The 25,124-nt window shown below is 41.0% G+C and overlaps 1 protein-coding gene across 3 annotated transcripts in view; it reads left to right on the plus strand.

The window, feature by feature from the left end:
• The first annotated feature begins 219 nt into the window (after positions 1-219).
• cnot6l (CCR4-NOT transcription complex, subunit 6-like) overlaps positions 220-25,124 on the plus strand; it is an 85,397-nt gene continuing 60,492 nt past the window's right edge. The window contains exon 1 of one of the 3 annotated variants that reach the window (XM_067990819.1): positions 220-244. Coding sequence is in view for 1 of the 3 variants with exons in the window: in XM_067990801.1 (XP_067846902.1) it covers positions 5,976-5,986 (11 nt within the window). In the remaining 2 variants the exon portion in view is untranslated. The other 2 variants (XM_067990810.1, XM_067990801.1) reach the window with 2 other exon arrangements.

Below are 25,124 nucleotides of genomic sequence, written 5' to 3' on the forward strand. Positions count from 1 at the left end.
ACACTATATTTTGCAGTGTATATAGTGTACATTGAATATATATTATGTACAGTATATATATATAGTGTACATTATATACATATATATAGTGCACACTATATTTTTTGCGCTGTATATATTGCCATTGTATATATATTGTGTACAATATGTGTATATAGTGCACACTGTGTATATATTGTGTACAGGTGGTGTGAGGAGTGAGTGAGTCGGTCGGTCGGTGTGGTAGCGCCATGACAGGGATTTGGTGAGTCGGCTCGGCTCGGCTGGATTAGGATTGGTGACTGGCGGGGGCGGCGGGCGCTGTGTCGGTGACTCGGTCTCTCCCGCGCTGCGGGTCCGGGGAGATGTGAGCGCCACTCGGGCTGAAGGTGAGTGTTGAGTGCGGGGTCTGGGAGGTCGTCTGCGGACGGCGGGGAGACACCAGCCGACTGGGGCGGCCCCTGGAAGCGGTTCGGTTATTGAGACCCGCCGCCTGGGCCGTGTCCCCAGCCTGGTAATTTGGGTAATCCCGAGGCCCGTGAGCTTTGGTTATAAATGGGACTCAAGCGATGAGGTGCGGAGCCCGAGGTTCAGTTTACAACTCGCGGACAACACGGCGAGGGGTCCGGGTCCGGGTCCCCGGGCCGGGGGCTTGAGACCGATTCCGGGCCCCCAGGCCGGGGGGTTGAGACCGATTCCGGGTCCGGGCCCCGGGCCGGGGGGTTGAGACCGATTCCGGGTCCGGGCCCCGGGCCGGGGGGTTGAGACCGATTCCGGGTCCGGGCCCCGGGCCGGGGGGTTGAGACCGATTCCGGGTCCGGGCCCCGGGCCGGGGGGTTGAGACCGATTCCGGGTCCGGGCCCCGGGCCGGGGGGTTGAGTCCGGGTCCGGGCCCCGGGCCGGGGGGTTGAGACCGATTCCGGGTCCGGGCCCCGGGCCGGGGGGTTGAGACCGATTCCGGGTCCGGGCCCCGGGCCGGGGGGTTGAGACCGATTCCGGGCCCCCGGCCCGGGGGGTTGAGACCGATTCCGGGCCCCCGGCCCGGGGGGTTGATTGCGGGTCCGGGCCCCGGGCCGGGGGGTTGATTGCGGGTCCGGGCCCCGGGCCGGGGGGTTGATTGCGGGTCCGGGCCCCGGGCCGGGGGGTTGATTGCGGGTCCGGGCCCCGGGCCGGGGGGTTGATTGCGGGTCCGGGCCCCGGGCCGGGGGGTTGATTGCGGGTCCGGGCCCCGGGCCGGGGGGTTGATTGCGGGTCCGGGCCCCGGGCCGGGGGGTTGATTGCGGGTCCGGGCCCCGGGCCGGGGGGTTGATTGCGATTCCGGGTCCGGGCCCGCTGCCCTTTTATTGGGTGTTGCGTGTCGCGGCACCGGGTTTGGTTTCCGTGCGAGAGCCGCGGGGAGTGAAGTGAAGAGCAGCCGTTGATGGTGTTTTTGTTCAGGGAGCCCGAGCGGGGCCGCTCCCCGGGCCGGTGTCGCCGCTCCCCGCCGCCCTTGTCTCAGCTTCAGCGATGGGTTTTTGTTTTGAGACTTTAGATGCTGCTGGAAATGTTTCCATTTGGGGGAAAGTTCAAGCACAACGTCCTGTGCCTTCTGACTTTCCTCTTATTTTTGATGAAGCTGCCAAATTTAATTTCTGAAGGTTGGAAATTCAATTAATACTGTGTTCGTGAGGAAACAAAACTTTTTTTTTGAGCAAGGGGTTTGAGTTTGTTTTGCTTGGGTTGTGAACTTGTCTGTGAGCCCACTTGATGGTGAATTTCAGTTATTTTCAAAGGCGATATGTTGCACCGTCAACAGACATGGTTCATAGGACATTCTGGGTGTTTTATAAAGAAATTCGTGCTGGAGAGAAAGTATAGAATAGAAAGGGGTGGATATGAAATATATATATATATATATATATACAGACAAACAGGTACAGTGGGTTGTCAGATTTTTGATGTCATTATTTAGATAATTTTATATATTTAATTGTTGATGAGTTAACACTAGATTTATAATACCCTTCTGTATTGTAATCAAATACAGTTGCATCATGTATTGCAGCTTCATCGGCATTACTTCCTGACTTTAAAAAAAATAAAATAGCCTGCTGATTTTCATTCCACATGTATTATAATTATTTTCTATAACTTAGAACATGTACTGTTTGAAAATTTTGTATCTGAGAGTCCTATATGAAATTGGATTGTGTATTGAATGTTGAATTAAAAAAACACTAGTGTAACTTATTTTTCAGTATATGAAGACCTCTCCATTGAATTAAAACTAACATCCTGTTTGTGTTTGAGTAGTGTCATAAGCTGCGAGGGGTGATCTTCACGATTGTCATCCTGAATGAGTATTAGAGTTGTTGAGACCAAAAATAGTCTTCAGATGAAATGGGTGGGGGTAATTTGATGAGGACACATAGATATAATTCAGTTCTCATTTTAAAGTCATACTTTCTGTCCTTGTGTTTATGGAACCATTAAAAATGCCTATGTCCACATTTATAATGGAAAATGCCTATGTAAACTTGTCACGCTGCAATTACACTCTTTTGCCAGTGGTGACACTGTAGCACCTCCACTGACTGTAACTATAGTATAACAGATAAATGGGTAGTTTCCATTATAAATCTGGGCATAAGAATTGATAATGAAAATGTTGACAGTAAGTGTGCTCAGACGTTAGTGGGTAGAGTTTCCGCTTTGGGCGCAATCGTGAAATTGGGCCAAAATACTCCAGAAATTGCACTGGTTAGGTTACAGGTCAAGTTTCTGATTAAAATTAATTTGCATAGTCACAAATATAAAATCTTCAATGAATCAGGCAGTATACTAGAACATAATTGTTTCTTTATTTTTTCCATTAAAAGTATTCATGTATTTGAGTGATAACCTGTTGTAGTTTTATTAGTACAGCTGCAAATGGGTTTATCAACAAAAATAAGCATTTTTAATAAGGGTCCAGTCCTCCACCTGTGAATAACCTGATTTAAAATCACTGAAAATGACTTAAAAAAATTATACTGAACCATTTACTAGTTTCATTTGTGTACATTAATCAGTTCTAGTAAATTAAATATCTTTTGATATAAAAACTTTAAAAGGGTCCCTACTTGTGCGCCTAAGAAAATTTAGTGCAATTTGAAGAGCTTTCCCTAACCAGCGGAATCTTGCAATGTCAACCTGGGGTGTTGCCAGTTTTGTGGGCGGCGTCTGATTCAGGGGAATTGAATCTTAAACCAGTTTAAAAGGTCGCGGAAAACACAAATGTAAGTGGTTTTGGGCGTAACTCACTTGCGTTTAAAATTCCTTGATCTTTTGCGCTGGTTTGGCTGATTTCGCTCGGATGACGCTGATATTACCAGCATAAATGAGTGGAAACTTCACCCCAAGATTTTTAATATTGATAAGATGGTAAAATGGGCAAAAAAGTGTCAGATGGAATTCTGTCAGTAAATGTGAGGTTGATGTTTTACTTTTTAAAAAACAAATGTATTCATTATACTGGGGGGAGGGAGAAGGGTGGCTGGGTGATGTGGAAGAGCAGAGAGATTGGGGTTTCAGGTTTTCAACATTAAAAGTAGCAACTCAACTGGATAACACTTTAATAGAATGTGGTGGTCAATGCCAAGAGGTGTAGAACATAAAATTTGAGATGTATTGTTGAATCTATATTTGGAGTACTGTGTGCAGTTTTGGGCTCCACATTCGAGGAAGGATGTTGAGGCAATAGAGAGGGTACAGCACAGATTCACGAGGATACTGCCTGGTATGAGGAAATACAAATATGAAGAAATACTTGAAAAATTGGGACTGTTTTCATTAGAATAGAGGAGATTATGGGGTGAGTTACAGACTATTTCCAATGATTCAGGGGTCTTGAACAAGGGACATAGAAGATTAAATCCAAGAGGTTTAGGACAGAGGGCAGGAGAAACTTTTCTTTTACACAGAAGGTTGTGAGGCTGTGGAATGCACTACTGGAATTCGTGATAGAAGCAGAGACCATGTCAACATTTTAAGAATAGGTTAGTTAGGTGATTGAAGGAAAGGGGAATAAAGGGATATGGGATCAGAGCTGACATGTGGGATTAGGACTGCTGCTCACTTTGGGATAAATACCAACTCGAACTGGTTGGGATGAGCACCTTGTTTCTTTGTTGTAATTCTATGTAAAAAGGTGACACTTGCATGTCGGGAGAGAGGAAGTGATTTTAAACCCAATTTTAGACAGTATCATGTTTTAAAATGCCCATGCTCTGCACCTCTCAGCCCACCTAACATTTGAAGTAGGTTTCCAGTCGATTGTTATAACAGCTGGTTGTGCAGTTGTCAAGTGCTCAGTTCACTGGCACTGTTTAAAATTAGTTTGGATTAAATTGCTGGCAAGTGAAATGTGTTGCTGTTAGAGTAACGAGGTGGAAACGTCTTTCACTCTTGGAGATGCAGAACAGTGCACATTAAAACTTACTGCTAATTAAAATTTCATGGTGTAACGCTCCTGTCATAAAACAGCAGTTACCATAAGCAATGCCATAGGAGATCTCCCCATGGCATCTCCAATGCCATAGGAGATCTCCCCAGTTACCATAAGCAATGCCATAGGAGATCTCCCCATATTATATAATAACATTGTGTCCTTGCCGTTGAGGGGTTAGTGTCGCATTTGCAAATTTCTTTATCTCACTTCCCATCTAGTCTCATTAATATCAGCAAGACACTGCAATTACACCTTGTGGCCTTAAAGGGACACAGTATTACCATTGCTGCAGAAATTTATACTTCAGAACAATAATATATTAAAAGTTGCATGATGATATAATGTTCTTGTCCTTTAGAAAACAGCATATCCACTGACTTAGTGGGCGCAGCACCATGGGAGATCCACTAGTCTATTTATTTTCACCCAGCCAGGATGTCCTTACGAGACGTGAAAGAAAGACTATCCCAAAATGTTTCACGTCCAATGAAATGCTTTGGACGTATAGTCACTGTTGTAATGTAGGGAAAAGTGGCAGAAAATTTGTCCACAAGATCCCATGAATAGCAGTGAGATAAATGATTAAATATACTGTGTTTTTTCGTGATGTTGGTTGAGGGATAAATGTTGGCCAGCACATCGGGCGAACTCCTCTGCTCTTCGAATAATGCTGTGGGATCTTTATGGCCACCTGAGAAGGTAGGCAGGGCCTTCGTTTAACATCTCATCCAACAATACAGCAGATAATCCATCAGTACTGTACTGCAGTGTCAGCAGAAATTATCTGCTGAAGTCCTGGAGTGGGCATGAACAAGAGGCTAGAGTTCTAACACCGAGCCAATGCTGATAGCGCTGTGGCTATTGATTCATTGTGACTGAATAAGTCAAATTACATTTTTGATGCATGAGATTGTCAGACTTTTACCTGTCTCCTAGGGATTGAATTCTGTAATTCTGGTCAATTTTCCGTGAAAGGCATAAATCAGTGGCTTTGCAATTTAACTTTGACATTTTGATATTTCTCTAAGTTGTATATCTGCAACTTTTTAAAATTCCTTTTTAAATAATTTAGATTTTTATAATGTGCAATAGAAAGAAAAGTTCAGAATATGGTTGAGATGTGAAAAAGCAGTCTGCATTTCTTTGTTTAATGTTCTGGAGATATCACTGTCAAAACACAGTTTGGATATCTGAGTTAATTTTTTTTTCTTAAGTAACATACCTGTTGGTATTTCTCATGGGTAATCTAGGTTCTTGGAGCACTGTTGTTAATGTTTAGGTGCTAATCTGCTGTGTCCCTTTTAAGACCATTGCTCAAGTACTTTCTGTGGTAATCAAGATAATTGTATTTGCTTGTGAATTCCTTGGGTGAATTCGAGGTCAGTAAATTGCTTAAATTTTAGGCTCAAGATCAATGGTTGACCTTTTTAAAAAAAAGATAGCTTTGCATCTGTAACAAAGTGTGATGTCTGGTTTGTGATACATGCATGCTAAGTGTAGGACATATATAATATATGGGTCTTCTGTGATGTTGTCAAGGTAAATCTGAAGCGCTTTTTATAATAACTAGAATATTATACCATGTAATACCTAATTTTATTATTCTGCTGCTAAGGTGAATCTTTGTTTAACTTGGCATGTCCATTTTAAGGTTGGAAAGTCTAATTGATATAAGTAAACAGGCCGAGATTGTTTTACTGTTCACCGGAAAATGGTTTCAGTCTTTGTTCTGTTGATGATTTTCAGTGAATATTGCCAGCTTCATCCAGGTCAACTTAGTAATGTGGAGTTAAACATTGAGCTAATCATAACATGTAATATCTTGTAATCTATTACTGCTGTGGTGATATAATACTATATGCTGCAGCGCTATAATAATTACACTGAGCAAATTGTCTCAGCCAAAATTACTTTTTTTCCACCTCAGGATTCTTTTACAAGTATTTTTATACTTGTAGAAAGTACTTGTATTTAGATTTTTTTTAAAGTGGAACCTTCCTATCTTCCTGGATGATAGCTCTCCAAAATTGTGAATATTTAATGATGCACTAATACAGAATGGAGCACCATTTTGATATTTGAGGTTAAAGCATACTGAAGGGGCAGTAAGAGCTTCATGTTGCCTCTTACCTCTGCCATACCTGATCTGCTCTGACTTAATGGTTCTTGTCTTGTTGAACACAACCCCCAGCCCCACCCCCTCGAAAAAGTATATTTTAAATTTTTATTTATTATTGGTCAATGTTCTGTGGCATTGCACATGGTAAGAAAAATATGGTCTCCCTCTTACCTGACTTTTCTTTCTCCATGTTGCTGTTTCTCTCCACGTCTGGTCTCTTTTGCTTATCTCTCCCTTTTTGCTTCCTTTTCTGTCTTCTATTTTTTTTGGGTGGAAGGTGGTGGATGGCATTGTAGAGAAAAGCGTGACCAGGGGCAGCAGGCTGCATTTGAGGGAGTTTGCAGGGAAAATGTGGCTCCCTTCCCTCCCCACCCCTTCGACTTCCTCCTCCGCATCCTACAACTGCCTCGCTCCCATTGCTATCCGAATCACTTCCCCATTGCGCCACCGACTCAACCCCTGTATCCTCCCTTGTCACTTATTTCACCCTTAACCTTCCATCTGCTCCTCTCACTTCCACCTATAGGCCCCCCAGTAGTGAGAGGCTTGAGGCCCTTTGTCCTCGCTTTCCTGTCTCCCCTCCTCTACTTGATTTCTATCTGTTTCCCTCAGAGGCTTTGTTTGCTTTCAAAATTCAACCTGCTTGTCTTTTTTAAAGAAATCAAATTGGAATAAGGCAAGACCATTTCTCATTTGCTGCTTTAATATACTTTGAGATTCAAATAACGCAAAACAATAGCTACAATAGATCTGTAATCAGAACATTATTTTCGCCACACACAGACAGGATTTTTTGTTGGAAAAAGTGCTCAATATAAATGCTATGCCAATAAAGCTTTTGAAGTTTGCCCTCTTGTTTGAAAATGTTTTGAAGAAAAGTTCATGAGCATAAGCTGCTTGAAGCTTTAGAAAAATATTCCATCAGTACCGTTGACTATTCTGAGAAATTGGGGACATTCCACCTCTTTGGAATACACAATCCAAATACAGCTTAGTCACCTCTTTGGACAAAAACATCAAGTCCAAGCCCAGGCTTTTGGGTGAGGCTGAATCATTCATGTAAAATAAGGAAGATGTTAAAAGACACAAAAGAAAATTCATTAGCTAATTTTAATCATGTTATTGTGAAATATATATTTTAACTCTATATTTTGTTCAAACGTTTAAACATTAAAAATTTCAGTTAGAGGGAAAAGATGGAAGATGAAATTTTAAGAAAGCATTTTGAGTGGTTTGTTAGAATCCAGTGGCCAGATTGCACAGATCACAGGGCAAAACCTGTGGATATAGGAATTTATAATGGGAGGAAAAGTTGACACAAAGTGTGACAAAAACATGGCAATAGAAAGTCAAATGCAGACAAGAATTGGGTGGAGGTGCAAGATTTTTTATGTATAGATATTATACATAAACATTGCAAAGGTTAAAACCCTGTACAGAAATCTGTTAGGAATTGCCTCTGCAGCTAATGTACCCAGTTTAAAATCTAAAAGTTGGAAAGGTATGCTTAGTAGATCATGTGCTGACTTTTGAAAATATGTGAATGGTATTTAATCATTAATTATCATTTAAATGAGGTGTTGCTGAACTTCAATGTCTTACAGTGTCTGTTTTTATTCACCCTGTGGCAATTAGCAATAAATTCGACTGCTAATCCCAGTGGTATTTCTTGTAACATCACCATAAGAAGTACTATGTATAGAGTGCAAACCGCATTTGAAATGATTAATATTTGTGCAAATCTTTTGGAATTATGACTATTTTGCACACACTCATAAGATCTCTGCTATTTTGAATCCATGAAGAAAGATCTGTTTGGTGTTTTGAAGAACCCTGATATTTGCCTGCAGATTTTTTTTTTTTTGCTTACCATTTTCAGCACAGTATTTGCATTTTTTTTGAATTGGCAATCTTTTAGTAGAAAGGTAACTTTTATACTATACCTTGGTCTCTGCATGAAATCTTGGATCTTAAATTTGCTTCTATGTGCCTAACAAATTTAAATATGTTGCTAGAATTTATGTTTTTCTGGTGGGTTCTCTAGCTGATAGATGGAATGAACAAATGACATCCTTTTAAAAAAAAAAAATATATCCATGATCTCTGCACTCCTCCAGTTCTGGCCTCTTGTGAATCCCAGATTTTCCTCGCTCCACCATTGGCGGCTGTGCCTTCAGCTGCTTGGGCTCTAAGCTCTGGCATTCCTTCCATAAACCTCTCTCCCTCATGGCGCTGCTACCTCTTTCTCCTTTTCAAGATGCTCCATAAAACCTACCTCTTTCACAAAACCTTTGGTCGCCTGTTCTAATATCTTTTATGGTGTCAAATTTTGTTTGATAATGCTGTTGTGAAGCGCCCTGGGACATTTTACTGCGTTAAAGGCAATATATAATTCAAGTTGTTATAATTAACCTCAGGATGTGCCTGTTTGCCATACCTTTCCTGTACAAAGTAGCTGAGTGGGTAAAAGACTAGATTTCTGCTCTGGCCTAGTTTGTCTTGGTAAAGCCAGGTTTAAAACAGCTTCACTATGGCAGCCAACAGTTTTTCTAAAGGCAGTCCTTTTAAGTCCAATCAAACCATGAACATTCACCTTGATATATAATATGTTGTGCATTTCATGGTATAGCACTTCTGTTGTTCTAAGAAGCATATCCTTTAATTTGCAATGAGCGGTACCATGCGAGATCCACTAGTGTAGAAATAAGTCCTATTTTGACACTTGGTTAAGTAACACAAGATTTAATAACAATTATTGTCTAAAACCAGCTGATTTTTGTTTTTTAAAGAAAAACTCTGCAACAGAAGTGTTGGGATATTTTTGGAGTTTGGTGTTTCTCTGCTAAAGGGCAAAATTCTTATTTTACTTTCACTCTCATGAAGATGCTGCCTTTGCCAGGGTACAGTTCCATGTGCACAAGGAACTACCTTGCCCAAGTGGCCATTATTCATCTGCAAATCTTGATTTTTTTTTTGGCAGGTTATTTGACCAAGGAGGACTGATTCTGAGTTTGCCTTGGCTGATTTTTTTGTTGTTGTTGTTTCCCACTTGGTAAAGCGAATTGTAAATGGTTTTCTTGAGGCATTAGTTTGGTTACTGTTCAAACAGTGAAATGGAATATAAAATTAATTAAAAAAAAAACTAAAGTCAGTAACTAACAAGCATTGATTATGTAAAAGTATTTATAATTATACACTTCAGCAGACAAAGATCCCATTTCGTAACAAAAACATTTTTCACTTGTAAGATGTACTGAGAAGTGTACATTTTCTCCTCCCACTTTTGAGTTAGATGATTACCTCACTTCTTGCAATAAAGGCCATATCTTAATGAAGTATTCATCTGTTTCTGTATCTAATTTGGTGTTAGCACTATTCTGCCCTATTCTGGGCTATTTATTTTTATATCAAGACAAGTGGATTGTGCAACCTTCAAAACTTCTAGTGGGTTCCTTGCAGGGACTGAAATGAATATTGGTCCATGATGTCGCGAGATATACATTTGGCAACAGTGACTGCTGTGATTTTGTTAGTGAATACATTCCCCTGTCAACATGTACTTGCTCCGTTTTGCTTAGGAAGTTTCTTGTGCAGGTGTTTCATTTTGTTTTTTATTTATGTACTGCCGCCCCCCCCCCCCCACCCCCCCCAAGACTTGTGTATAAGACAGTTAAGTACGCTTGTTACTTTGGAACAGTTTTTATCTGACTGCAGCTATATTTTTTGAGTCTTAGTTTGCAAAAGGCAAGTGTATGTTGCCTCCAAGAATCTGATCCAAATTTTTACTGGCTGTACTAGTTACAGCACATGAACATGAAGAGAATCTTGTTTATCTGTGTGAATGACCTTGTTTCTAATTGAGAAACACCACATGTTTTCTGACAAATTCTGCAGCAGGAATATTATCGATTCCTGGATCCATCTCGGGCCGCATTGTGAAATCCAGGCCGGTGACACTGAATTATACTAGTTCTTCACATGGTGACGAGAGTCATATGAAGAAATCAACTGCTGCCTGTAACACTAAATATATAGTACTGGGGAAATTCATGCACAACGTGAAAGGCTTCATTGTAAAGACTGAGATCAAAACCATTCTTATCCTCTTGGAAAGGGGCGTAGTATACAGCCTTGATGGTGGCTTCCTGTGTGACCTTTCCAAGTACTTCAGTGACCGATTATTCAAATGTCTTGATTGTGTTCCAAAACCTAGAGATGGTAACTAAGCATATTTAATTTTTATTAGTAATGATTGGACAGTTAGTTTGTTGTGCTTTGGGTTAAGTGGACCTGAATCCGGGAGGGTGTCTAAACTATGGCCCTATGAAGCCCCAGTGATTTATTCTGTATTTGCTCAAGTACTTCAGATTTTGCTCAGTTCACCTGTTTGGATTTTGTGATTTTAGTGGTTTGGAATGGTCTGCTTTCTGTGCTGCTATCTCATTTGCAGATAAATTTAATGTGCACCAATGAGGAACTAAGGCTATGTAGCACCATAGACTGGACGTGGGCACTGTTCTCCCACGGTCTGAACTAAACATGTGCCACTGTAAAAGTACGGTGGGATTTGCTGGAAGGTGTCCTTGTGTGGATATTAAGTGGGGTCAAGATAAAAATTTGTTCTGATGTTCCTTACTCCTTGCATGGGTGAATAGCTTGCCAACGCACTGTCCAAGCAGGCAGATAAAGAAAGGCCACTTGAGTGAGGTAATGGAAGGTTGGTGGTAGGCATAGGACCTTACCCCAGCCTGGGTTTGTAAGGGAAGAAAACATGGAAAAAAGTAACTGGAACATGCTTTCAGCTGTGTGTGTGTGTTTTTTTTAAACGTATAATTGTAAAAGCTAGCATCTTTGGCCTCTGCCTTACTGTTGAGGCTTTGGGAAAGACACTCTGATTCTCCCTTGTGTTTGGATGACAAAAGATCCAAAGCAAATTTTAACATCACTTTCTGCCAGGTGGCAAGTCTATCATGCCATAATATTTAAGGCAGTGTCATTCTGTGGATCTATCTAGAGTAATGTAGGTGGCTGATTTGTCTGAGAATGCAATTTGTTTGAGGTTAGCCCAAGTAGTGGCACTTGCATATTCATCCTGCTAGCTGGGAGCAGAGCAGCAGACAAGCAATATTTTAATTCTATTTTGTCACAGATGTCTAAAGTCATGGGCTCATAGGATATAGTAATGCAGTGTTTGTCTTGTACCACAAGTACTGTTAATGGCTGAGTGTTTGGCTTGTGGAAGCATCATTCCTCAGTCCTGAGAAGTTTTTCTGTATGAAATATACCCATCTCTAGTATACAGACTCCAACTGAATTGCAGCATCTCAATTTGATATGACCAGCAGAGCAAAAAACGACAGTGATTTCTCTCTATATTAAAGTATGCTATTTGTTACTCGCACACACACGTGTGCGCGCAAGGTTCCTATCCTAAAATGCCATTCACGTATAAAATGGAGCTTTAGGGAGGGGAGTAATAGAGATTTAGAATGTGTGCTGTATGTAAAACCCCTTCTTTATTCAAGGGAGAGGAATTTTCAAAAAAAAAATGCAAAGTTAAAATGTTAATTTTGCCTAATGACTCATGACCTAATTTATTTTAATAGAAATTGAGCAATTATCAAATTGGTTTTTTAGCACTGGACATTTCTGTTTCAAATCAGAAGTCTTGAATCATTTTGCATTACTTTGACAGTTCATAAAAATCTGAGACAATGGCCCACCAAAGTTTTTTTTTGGCTGCAAATTATTATTTGGTAATTAAATTCCATCATGTAATGCAATCCCTTCTAATCCTTATTTTATAGTTACGAGCGTTCACTTGAGTTCTGTGGAAAAGTCCTCAATCGAAGCTTAGTAATTATTGACAAGTTGACCTGGAGGAAGTTAATAAAAATCTCTCCTAGAGTTTGAATCCTTTGAGAATAACCAAGTCAGTTACAGAAAGGACAGCACCTTTTTCTATGAAACAGAGTGCATGTAAACAGCTTAATAATCATATAAATGTTGGTTAGTATAGGGAATTAAAGATGTGGTCAGAAAAGCTTCTAAATTGAGCCATCTGGAAAAGCATTTACCCAAACACTGTTGAAATCCATTGCTAAAAATATAAAGTGTAGTTGGTTTAAAAAAAATCCTCAACTGTGCCTTTCACACACCAGTTTTGAATTCACTGCATGGTTATTTTTACCTTGGATATGTTGGGGACATTTCCCCAGCCCCCTCTGATGGTTGTATTGCTGTAAATTGCATGTTATTGATACTATTCTTGGAGTGGTTGGTGTGAGTTGATAAGGAATTTTACTGGAACCTACGCTAATCTGTAATGGGCAGAAAAGCTGAGGTATGTACATGCCTACGTAAGTGCATGTTTAGAGATCTGCTCACTGGTCTTCAACTCTGGAAAATATTTAAAGTTAGGAAAGAACTGACTTTTTTTTCTGTCAACTTCTGCACTCTGGCATATGTAATGCAACTTTGGCACAGCTATAACTGTTGTTCCTGTTTTGGTGTGACGTTAAAAGTGCTTTGCATTGATGCAAAGTGTGGAGTGTAGCTTCTGTATTAAAGAATGTACACAATGAATTCCTGATAGCACAGCAAATTTATGCAGTGAGTAGCTGAGCCATAGACACCAGGAAAATCCCAGGCTCAATCGCTGGTGTGTGCACGTAGGATGGCTATACTTGGCCTCAGTACCCCAGGGTTAGGAAGGAGATATATCAGCTAGTGTTCCCTCTCCTGATCACTGTGACCCCTGCTGGAATAATTTGTCTTGGTAAGTGTATCAACATAAGGTAAGGACAGAGATTGAGATTGCCCCCTTAAGTTGAATGCCTGCCAGCATTCACTGTTGAGACCAATATAATGCATAACGGCCATTTGGGCAAGGTAGGTATCAGCCTTGGCTCAGTGGTAACTTTCTGACCAAGGCAAGAGTGCTGAAGTTTCAATCCCTCCTCCGAGAGATTGAACACAAAATCTAGGCTGATACTCAGTAGAGTGCCATGTGTGCTGCACTGTCAGCACACATGGCACTCTGATGAGACGTCTCACCGTCTTTCTGATGAGACGTTAAATCAAGACCTTGTTTGTCTTGGGTAGATGTAAAAGATGCTATGGCCCTACTCGAAGAGTAGGGGAGTTCTTCTGGTGTCTTGCCAATATTTATCCCTCAATGATGCTTGTGGGACCTTACTATGTGCAAATTGGCTACATAATTTTACCTACATCACAACAGTGACTACACTTTAAAAAAATATATATATAATTGGCTGAGAAGTACTTTGGAATGTTCTTTGGTTGTGAAAGGAGCTATATAAATACAAGTTCCTTCCTCAATTATTCACTATTTATTAACGATTTAGATGAAGACATAGAAAGTCTCATATCTAACTTTGCCGATGACACAAAGATTGGTGGCATTGTAAGCAGTGTAGATGAAAACATAAAATTACAAAGGGATATTGATAGATTAGGTGAATGGGCAAAACTGTGGCAAATGGAATTCATTGTAGACAAATGTGAGGTCATCCACTTTGGATCAAAAAAAGATAGAACAGGGTACTTTCTAAATGGTAAAAAGTTAAAAACAGTGGATGTCCAAAGGGACTTAGGGATTCAGGTACATAGATCATTGAAGTGTCATGAACAGGTGCAGAAAATAATCAAGAAGGCAAATGGAATGTTGGCCTTTATATCTAGAGGACTAGAGTACAAGGGGGCAGAAGTTATGCTGCAGCTATACAAAACCCTGGTTAGACCTGGAGTAGTGTGAGCAGTTCTGGGCACCGCACCTTCGGAAGGGCATATTCGCCTTGGAGGGAGTGCAGCGTTGGTTTACTAGAATGATACCTGGACTTCAAGGGTTAAGTTACGAGGAGAGATTACACAAATTGGGGTTGTATTCTCTGGAGTTTCGAAGGTTAAGGGGTGATCTGATCGAAGTTCAGAAGATATTAAGGGGAACAGATAGGGTGGATAGAGAGAAACTATTTTTGCTGGTTGGGGATTCTCGGAGTAGGGGGCAGAGTCTAAAAATTAGAGCCAGACCTTTCAGAAGTGAGATTAGAAAACATTTCTACACACAAAAGGTTGTAGAAGTTTAGAACTCTCTTCCGCAAATGGCAACTGATGCTAGCTCGATTGCTAAATTTAAATCTGAGATAGATAGCTTTTTGTGCAACCAGAGGTATTAAGGGATATGGGCCAAAGGCAGGTATATGGAGTTAGATCACAGATCAGCCATGATCTTATCAAATGGCGCAGCAGGCTCGAGAGGCTGAATGCCCTACTCCTGTTCCTATGTTCCCTCTCTCCTGAGTCAGAAAGTTGTGAGGTTCAAAAGTCATTGTTGTGCTTGAGCACATAATCTAGGCTAACACTCATGTACCTGAAGCAAGTTTTGTGGGAGATGTGATGAGGCATTAAACAACGACAAAACAAAACGTCATTCTATTTGCCACTCTGCATCAGGCCCATGTGCAACCATACTCCAGCATTCAGCCTGGAGAGAAGGTGAGAAATGGGAATTTCTTTTTAAAAATCATGCTAGGTTCTGTAGCGTTTGGGAAAGGGTTCTGGGTTTCATTTGGGGAACTTATTGTGTATTTGTTCCGCCCAATTTCTATTGGGTGATACAGCCTTAGTTGTAGGTTTAGTTGACGCAGCTTGTCTGGGTTTGATTTGGCTTGGTAGCACTCTGGAAAATTATTCTCTGAAACTGGAAGAATCTTGCCAATACAAACTCTGACTTGAACAGATGAAACAAAATCGCTGAAAACTTCTGAGCATTTAATCAATTTCTTGAAGTGTTATTAGGTTTCTGTTTTAAGTCTGGCACTTCTGAAAGGCTACTGAAATGGGTGACACATGTAGATCTTCGATCAATACTCTTGGTGTATGGTACTCAGTGTGGATTTGTCTTTGCTCTTGTACTATCTTTTAATTTGATTTCTTAGTCTTCCTTCCTGTAGTTCATTTTATCTATCATGTCTGCCTTCATACATCACAAATTGATAGAGGAAACCTTTCTTGCTAGGCCAACTGTATGTAATACATAGAACATTTCTCATGTATTTTTGATTAGAATTGTTTGAGATATGTTTCAACTATCTTTTTGTTGCCGGTGACATCAATTCTAACACCACTGATTATTTAAAACGTTGGGGGGGGTGGGGGTGGGGGAGAAAAGTCTGTTATACTAACACATTTCAATTGCTAGGTACTGTGGAATTTTCCTACCTGGCAAGGTGTTGTAATGGATTGTTGTTACAGATGAAAAGCAGGGTGTAAACTGAGCACTAAATAAGTTGTGCGGGATGATTGAATTACAGATACAGTAGGTGGATGTGGATTTTCACAAAGAGCATACCCTGCTCTACTTATAAAGTCTTCAATTTTGCCTATATTTCATTTTACCCAAGAGAAGTATAGCATAAGGGAAGCCAGTGCAGATCAGAGTCGGTTTACTGAAAATGAGCATAGATTAGTGATGAGGTTGTAGGAAGAGCAGAGTACGCTCTAATCCAAGTATAGGATTGATTTGTAATATGGTTTCTAGAATCTAGAAGCAGAGATTCCATTATATGATGAAGCATTTATTATTGTGTGTTTAGAGGAGATCATGGGCAGGCTCCCCAGCACGGAAGTTGGATTTTCAGGAGGATGGGCCAGAGGAAGAACTTAAGAAAATAGAACTTTTAGATAGGGCAGCATACCTGGATGGACTTTATTCAAGACAAGTTACATTGAAGATCTTTATTATTAGAAATGTGCACAGTGTGTGAGGATTGGAAAATAGCAAACAAAACCACATCTTTCAAAGTGGTCATAGGGACGACTCGGGGAAACTACGAGCCAGTGAGCTTAATGTCTGTTGTGGGTCAAGTATTGGAAGATATCCTGAAAGAGGAGATAATGAAATACCTAGATAGGTATAGTCTGAGGAGTTTGCAGCATTTTCTGGAAAGGAGGTTTTGCCTAGCAAATTTACTGAAGTTCTTTGAGTTAATGACTGATCTTGTTGACTAGGGAAATTCTGTGGATGTGATGTATTTAAATTTCAACATGGATTCTACTGCTGTCGTTTGCAACATTCATCCACAAGATAGAAAGTCATAGAAAAAGAGGCAAGCTTCGGCGATAGATTGAAAATTGGCTAAACCAGCGAAAGCAAATAATGGTTGTGAATAGAGCTGCATTGACATGGTGAGGGGTCACTAGTAGGATGCCACAAGGATTGATGGTCACAATGTTTGTAAACGATTTGGAGCTGGAGACAAAGCCCCTATATATAAAATCCAGAATCCCATATGCCTTTTTAATGGCCTTTTCTACTTGTACTCTTGCTGTTAACGATCAGTGTATCTGCAGCCCTGGACCTTTTCGTTTCCATTTGGTTAAGAGCCTTACTGTTTAGGGTGTAATTCCTTTTTCTCAAAATGTACTACCGTACATTTCTTTGAATTGAACTGCATCTGCCACTCAGTTGCCCACACCACCAACCTACAACAAGGACATGCATTTTTAGAAAGCATCGAGGGTGAATTACTTTGGGGTGGAGGAAGTAAGAAGGGGGAAAGTTTGGGGGTGGGAAGTAAAAAGGGGGAAAGTTGAGTTTGTTGGAGTGGATGCAGAACCATAGTTCAAGAATTAGGAGAGATGATGGAAAGCTTGGCCAAAAAGATGGATATTGAGAATGTTTTTAAAGGTGGTGTTTTTTAAAATTCGTTGGTGGGATGTGGGCGTCGCTGGCGAGGCCGGCATTTATTGCCCATCCCTAATTGCCCTTGAGAAGGTGGTGTTGAGTCGCATTCTTGAACCGCTGCAGTCCGTGTGGTGAAGGTTCTCCCACAGTGCTGTTAGGAAGGGAGTTCCAGGATTTTGACCCAGCGACGATGAAGGAACGGCAATATATTTCCAAGTCGGGATGGTGTGTGACTTGGAGGGGAACGTGCAGGTGGAGGTGTTCCCATGTACCTGCTGTTCTTGTCCTTCTAGGTGGTAGAGGTCACTGGTTTGGGAGGTGCTGTCGAAGAAGCCTTGGCGAGTTGCTGCAGTGCATCCTATGGATGGTACATGCTGCAGCCATTGTGCACCGGTAGTGAAGGGAGTGAATGTTAAGGGTGGTGGATGGGGTGCCAATCAAGTGGGCTGCTTTGTCCTGGATGGTGTCGAGCTGCTTGAGTGTTGTTGGAGCTGCACTCATCCAGGCAAGTGGAGTGTATTCCATCACACTCCTGACTTGTGCCTTGTAGATGGTGGAAAGGCTTTGGGGAGTCAGGAGGTGAGTCACTCGCCGCAGAATACCCAGCCTCTGACCTGCTCTTGTAGCCACAGTATTTATATGGCTGGTCCAGTTCAGTTTCTGGTCAATGGTGACCCCCAGGATGTTGATGGTGGGGGATTTGGCAATGGTAATGCCGTTGAATGTTAAGGGGAGATGGTTAAACTCTCTCTTGTTGGAGATGGTCATTGCCTGGCACTTGTCTGGCGCGAATGTTACTTGCCACTTATGAGCCCAAGCCTGGATGTTGTCCAGGTCTTGCTGCATGCGGGCTCGGACTGCTTCATTATCTGAGGGGTTGCGAATGGAACTGAACACTGTGCAATCATCAGCGAACATCCCCATTTCTGACCTTATGATGGAGGGAAGGTCATTGATGAAGCAGCTGAAGATGGTTGGGCCTAGGACACTGTCCTGAGGAACTCCTGCAGCAATGTCCTGGGGTTGAGATGATTGGCCTCCAACAACCACTACCATCTTCCTTTGTGCTAGGTATGACTCCAGCCACTGGAGAGTTTTCCCCCTGATTTCCATTGACTTCAATTTTACTAGGGCTCCTTGGTGCCACACTCGGTCAAATGCTGCCTTGATGTCAAGGGCAGTCACTCTCACCTCACCTCTGGAATTCAGCTCTTTTGTCCATGTTTGGACCAAGGCTGTAATGAGGTCAGGAGCCGAATGGTCCTAGCGGAACCCAAACTGAGCATCGGTGAGCAGGTTATTGGTGAGTAGGTGTTGCTTGATCGCACTGTTTCAATGAGATCCCCTCATTCTTCTAAACTCGAGTGAATACAGGCCGAGTCGACCCAATCTCTCCTCATACGACAGTCCTGCCATCCCAGGAATCAGTCTGGTGAACCTTCGCCGCACTCCCTCGATGGCAAGGATATCCTTTCTTAGGTAAGGAGACCAAAGTTGCACACAATACTTCAGGTGTGGTCTCACCAAGGGCCTGTATAACTGCAGTAAGACATCCTTGCTCCTATACTCTCATCCTCTTGCAATGAAGGCCAACATACCATTTGCCTTCCTAACTGCTTGCTGCACCTGTATATTTGCTTTCAGTGACTGGTGTACAAGGACACCCAGGTCCCTTTGTACATCAACATTTCCCAATCTATCACCATTTTAAATAATACTCTGCCTTTCTGTTTTTCCTTCCGAAGTGGATAACTTCACATTTATCCACGTTATACTGCATCTGGCATGTATTTGCCCACTCGCTTAACTTGTCTAAATCGCCTTGAAGCCTCTTTGCTTCCTCCTCACAACTCACAATCTCACCTAGTTTTGTGTCGTCAGCAAACTTGGAAATATTACATTTGGTTCCCTCATCCAAATCATTGATATATATTATGAATAGCTGGGACCCAAGCACTAATCCCTGTGGTACCCCACTAGACACCACCTGCCACCCCGAAAGAGAAAAAACCATTTATTCCTACTCTGTTTCCTGTCTGTTAACCAGTTTTCAATCCATGCCAGTATATTACCACCAATCCCATGTGCTTTAATTTTGCACACTAACCTCTTATGTGGGACTTTATCAAAGGCCTTCTGAAAATCCAAATAAACCGCATCCACTAGTTCTCCTTATCTATTCTACCAGTTACATCCTCAAAAAAAAACTCCAGTAGGTTTGTCAAACATGATTTCCCTTTCATAAATCCATGTTGACTTTGTCTAATCCCGTTGATATTTTCTAAATGTTCTGTTTATTATATCCTTTACAATAGACTCTAGCATTTTCCCTGCTACTGATGTTAGGCTAACCGGTCTGTAGTTCCCTGTTTTCTCTCCCTCCTTTTTTAAATGTAAAGAATCTTACAACACCAGGTTATAGTCCAACAATTTTATTTGAAAATCACAAGCTTTCGGAGGCTTTCTCCTTCGTCAGGTGAATGTGGGAATCCTTGAACGTTTCGCATTTATATTCAGAGAACAATACCTGGTGATTACAGATAATCTTTCCAACTGCCCGTTGTCAAGGCAATCAAAGTGTTCAGACAGAGAGGTGTTACCTGCAGGACCACCGAATATACAAACGGCCAGAACACAAGACAGACAGAGAGAGAGAGAGAGAGAGAGAGAAACATCCGAAAGGAAGAGAAAGACAGAGAATGACCCGTTATATCAAAAACATAACTTTTATTCGCTGGTGGGGTTACGTGTAGCGTGACATGAACCCAAGATCCCGGTTGAGGCCGTCCTCATGGGTGCGGAACTTGGCTATCAATTTCTGCTTGACGATTTTGCGTTGTCGTTTGTCTCGAAGGCCGCCTTGGAGAACGCTTACCCGAAGATCGGTGGCTGAATGTCCTTGACTGCTGAAGTGTTCCCCGACTGGGAGGAATCACCTTTTTTAAATAGTGGGGTTACATTTGTCACCCTCCAATCTGCAGGAACTGTTCCATAACCTGTAGAATTTTGGAAGATGACAATCAATGCATCCACTATTTCCATGGCTACCTCTTTTAGTACTCTTGGATGCAGATTATCAGGCCCTGGGAATTTATTGGCTTTCAGTCCCATTAATTTCTCCAGCACTATCTTTTTACTAATACTAATTTCCTTTAATTCCTCCTTCTCACTAGTCTCTTGGATCCCTAGCATTTCTGGGAAGTTATTTGTGTCCTCTTCTGTGAAGACAGAACCAAAGTATTTGTTTAATTGCTCTGCCATTTCCCTGTTCCCCTTGATAAATTCTCCCGTTTCTGACTGTAAGGGACCTACATTTGTCTTCACTAATCTTATTCTTTTTACATACTTGTAGAAGCTTTTACAGTCCACTTTTATGTTCCTTGCAAGTTTATGCTCCTACTCTCTCTTTCCCCTCTTCATCATTCTCTTGGTCCTTTTTTGTTGAATTTAGTACTATAATTAATTTTCTAAGAGGCACAGGTATGTACCTACAGAATGTATGAATGTGTGGTTTCTCTGAATGAGCTGGTCTTGCCAACTTTATTCTTGATCTGAAACTAGCTCTCGCATCTTGTTTTGTGGAAGCAGTGTTAATGGAATAAATTAGCTTGGATAATCTAATAAAAGAAAGCAGTGACAACAAAAATATGCGTGCCTGCTGCCCAAAAAAGTAAATGGGAATCATTAAGTACATATGAGGGTTTGTCGATTAAACAAATGATGCCAAAGAAATTGCTTATCAGTATGACCTTGCTTCCTTAGAATTTTTCTCTGCAATTAACTCAGACTTGACTCTCCCACAAATAATTAATTAATGGAGGTATTTATAACATTGGTTGAAGTTGCACATGAAAAGTTTGAAAATATAGTCTCTCTTAAATGTCTGTTATCTTTGTGTTGTTTTTTCTCTGTTTCTCCACTTCTGTTTTCCTCTCTCCCCTTGCTCCTGTTCCCCATACCTTTTTTTTTTTGCTTCTTCTCTGCTGTTTCTGGTGGGTGGTATAGTGGGGAAAGGAGGATGCATTTAGGATGGGTGTTACATGAAAATGTGCCCCTCGCCAGCCCCCTTCCCATCTTCCCCAATCACTTATGCTTCCATTCACCCCTTCACTCCCATCATGTCCCACATCCCTTCAACTTTCCTCCCCTTTCTACCATCCCTCGCACCCATCACCATTCCTCCCTCTTTTGAACTCATTACCCCAAGGGCAGGTAGTGAGAGGCCAGAGACTCACTGAATCTCAACCTGATTCCCCACTATGCTCCCCCTTCTTACCATTTCCCTTAAAGAGGCTGTTTGCTTTTGAAATCCAATTTCTTTTTTTAAAAAAAGAAATTACATTAGAACATGGAAACAGTGTCTGCCCCTATCTATCTGTGTGCATGCTCCCTCCCTCTTTTTAAAATAAAAAATGAAGTATAAACTTTACCTGATTAAAACTTTTCAAATTTGATGTTTAGCTTTTATTTAAATAATACTGTATTATTACAACTGACTGGTGCTGATGGATCCTCGGAAATTGTGCAATCTACCTAATCGAAATTCAGCAAAAAGCATCGCTGCTGTGGTGGCAACACTATCCAGTCGAAGCACAGACTTTGGGAGAGGCTGAGGCCTTCAAGTAAAAACTTTACGGCATTATCTTGTTATTGTGAAATATATATTAATTTTGTTGTAAATCCTTTTTCTTGGACATTAGAAATTTCAGTTACTGAGGGGAAAAAATGGTGAACACATATTTTCAGATGAAGTTTTAGCAAAGCATCAAGAAAATTGATTAGAGAGAGTTGTTATTTGGAATACCATGCTATGGTGCTCTGCTGTTCGAGGTGGCCAAAAATTCTCCATTGGTGGGCCTAGTTGCTGAAGCCCTTTTGCCTGTTTCCGTGTCGGCTGGTTAAATGATTGTGCTTTTGCTAGCCTGTACAAACGTTCACTAGCCGTTCGCAGCATTAATTACAAAAATTGCCATTCAAAGTAACAGATTTCTATGCTTGTTTCAAAGTTAATCTGGCTGCTGTGAGAACTGCCCCACAATGTAAATATTCTACTTGAAGCTGGTGTTAAAGGACTGTTTCAGAAAGTGCTTCCCCAATCAAATTGTGACACTAGATCCTATTGAAACTTTCGGATGACCAACCAAGTAAGCACTGAAGGTCCAGCTGTGGACCTCCGTCTGCCCTGAGCCTATAGTATGAAGTCCAGCAAACCAGTAGCAGTTGTCCAATTCTGTCACTGAAATCTGTTAAAACATTATTGAACTTTTTTGAAACCTCAAAATATGTTCCTGCACAGTACAACGGGAGTTTTATACACTTGTTGCGGTCATCCATGAAAATTCTTTTTCATTTCCTACCCTGGACCATAAGGGAAAGGTTTTCAAAAGAAATGTGTACTGTATTGAATTTTTAAAATTATATGCTCATTTTTTTGTAAGAAAAACATTTATATTTGCATATAGATTACCATATGATCATAAAGTTTTAGGATTAAAATTTTAATACAATAACATATCAAAAAATCATTCAGTTTCAGATATATATCATACCTTTTTGGGGTGAGGAGTAAAAATTGTAGTAGACAGTATCATGCGAAATCAGCAATTTTCAGTATTGTGCTCCAATGCCCAAGTCCAAATCATCTGTATATACCAAGAATAAAAGTGGATCCAACACTGACACCTTGGGTGCTTCAAACCCTTTTTCAATCTGAGCAACACCCATTAACTGTTTCCTGTCCATCAATTAACTTTCTATCCATGCTGCTGTATTTTCTTGTCCATCAAGTCTTCTATGAGGCACCTTATTGAATGCCTTCTGAAAATCCATATATAGCACAGTTACTGCATCCTGTTATCTATCCAGTTGGTCCAATAGATAATCACAAAAGAATTACAGGGGCGGTTAGAATGTGGAATTCTCGGTTACAAACTTGTTGAAGCAGAGCCCATAAATTCATTTTTAAAAGAATGCATAGTTTCTTGAAAAAGAGAAACATTGAAGGGTATAGAGAGGGAGTGGGATTAGACTACGTAACATTCATTGATTGTGTGAAACCTCTCCCCACCCCCACCCCCACCTCTCCCCACCCCCACCCCCACCTCCATTATTTCCTTTTTGTATTCTTTTCCATTATTATATTGAGTTAGTAAATGCTTCAGTTTTTCTCAATTTTAATTAAAGTTTCCTCAGGGTTGTTCTGAATGTCTTGTCAAGGTAAAAACTTATATAAAATAATTGAAATCTGGTTTAAAAACAAAAAAAAAACTGCCACATGGTGTTTTTATTGAAAAAGCAGCATTGCATCATGTGGTGCAATCATTTCCTGATTTTAGAAACAAAGCAATACAAATCAAATTGGTACATCCAGGCTCCAGGTCTCAATTAGTTTTGTTGGGCATCAAAGGTGAAAATTTCAGCTTCTAAACTTCATTAATGTTGACTTGTGCTTTTCAGATTTGTTTTTCAGTCTGCTCTTTCTGATTTGCTCCCTATTTATGATAGCAGATTGACCTCCACAGCCAACTCCTAACGCAGATGTAGTGTTGCTCAACCTTCCAGATAAATGCCAGAGTGGCATGCTGTTGGAAGCAGATAGGAAAATAAACAGCAGCCGTTGAGCTAAATGGTTGAAGCACACCTACCTACTTACCTCATAACGACATTGAAGTAGTTTTGCAACTGCTGATTTGTGTATGCCTTCCCTAGCCGTAAGAAAGACTTGCATTTATAAAGCGCTTTATGTCGGTCATTGCTTCACATAAAGTGTATCGCTTTGAAATGCAGAAACTGTTATATAGGCGAGCACAAATGATATAAGCCCAATCTGCAACTTTTTAAATTACATTTGCTGTAAAAATTGCCATACAGTACAAACAAGGCAGAGCAGGTGCTTCTATATTAATGAGCTGTCAGATAGTGTTTCAACCAAAATCGCCACCTTTCCACTTCTTGTCCCTCCCTCCCCAAATACAGCTATAAGCGTACTTTTCTGATGGTGTAAACAATATTTGTGGCTTGCGTGCCCAAAATAATAAAGTTGTATAGCTGATAAAATACGCGTGAGTAGCAGGAACTTTCCAACTGTAAGTTGAGCTGAAAAGGATGTTCAAAATAGTGTAAAAGTTGCTAGTATGACTGTCAAACTTTAATCACTTACTCCCTACGGAATAGTCACATTCGGAACATCTGGTGATGCCTTCTAAAGAATCCTACTTTGTAATGTTACATTTTATTGTTTGACAGCTGAACCCCATTATTTCCTTTTTGTATACTTTGATTATACATGTATTTCCATTTATAGAATGCCACCCATGATGTCGAACAATGCCTATTCAAAGTGGAGATGAGGGTGCTGAATAAGAGATGGGAATGATTAAGGGGAGAAGGAACCAAATGCACAGTTGAGGAAGTAGGATTTTAATCTTTTTGAATAAGTGGGAGGCAGCAAGGCAAAATGGTTTAAGGAGAGAGTTCTAAAGAACACCAGGCTTGGAGAGGCTACAGAGGAAATTTACCAGAATGATACCAAGAACGAGGGACTCCAGTTTTGTGGAGAGACTGGAGATGCTCTGATTGCTCTCCTTAGAGCAGAGAAGGTTAAGGGCAGATATAATAGAGGTGTTAAAAATTATTAGGGGTTTCGAGTAAATAAGGAGGAACTGTTTCCACTGGCAGGAGAGTTGGTAACCGGAGGACACAAGTTTATAAGATAATTGGCAAAAGAACCAGAGGGCATATGAGGAGAATTTTTTAATGCAGCAAGTTATGATCTGGAATGCACTGCCTGAAGTGGTGCTGGAAGCAGATTCAATAGTAACTTTCAAAAGGGAATTGGATATACACTTGAA

The sequence above is a fragment of the Heptranchias perlo genome, chromosome 1, assembly GCF_035084215.1.
Source record: "Heptranchias perlo isolate sHepPer1 chromosome 1, sHepPer1.hap1, whole genome shotgun sequence".
NCBI classification, from domain to species: domain Eukaryota; kingdom Metazoa; phylum Chordata; class Chondrichthyes; order Hexanchiformes; family Hexanchidae; genus Heptranchias; species Heptranchias perlo.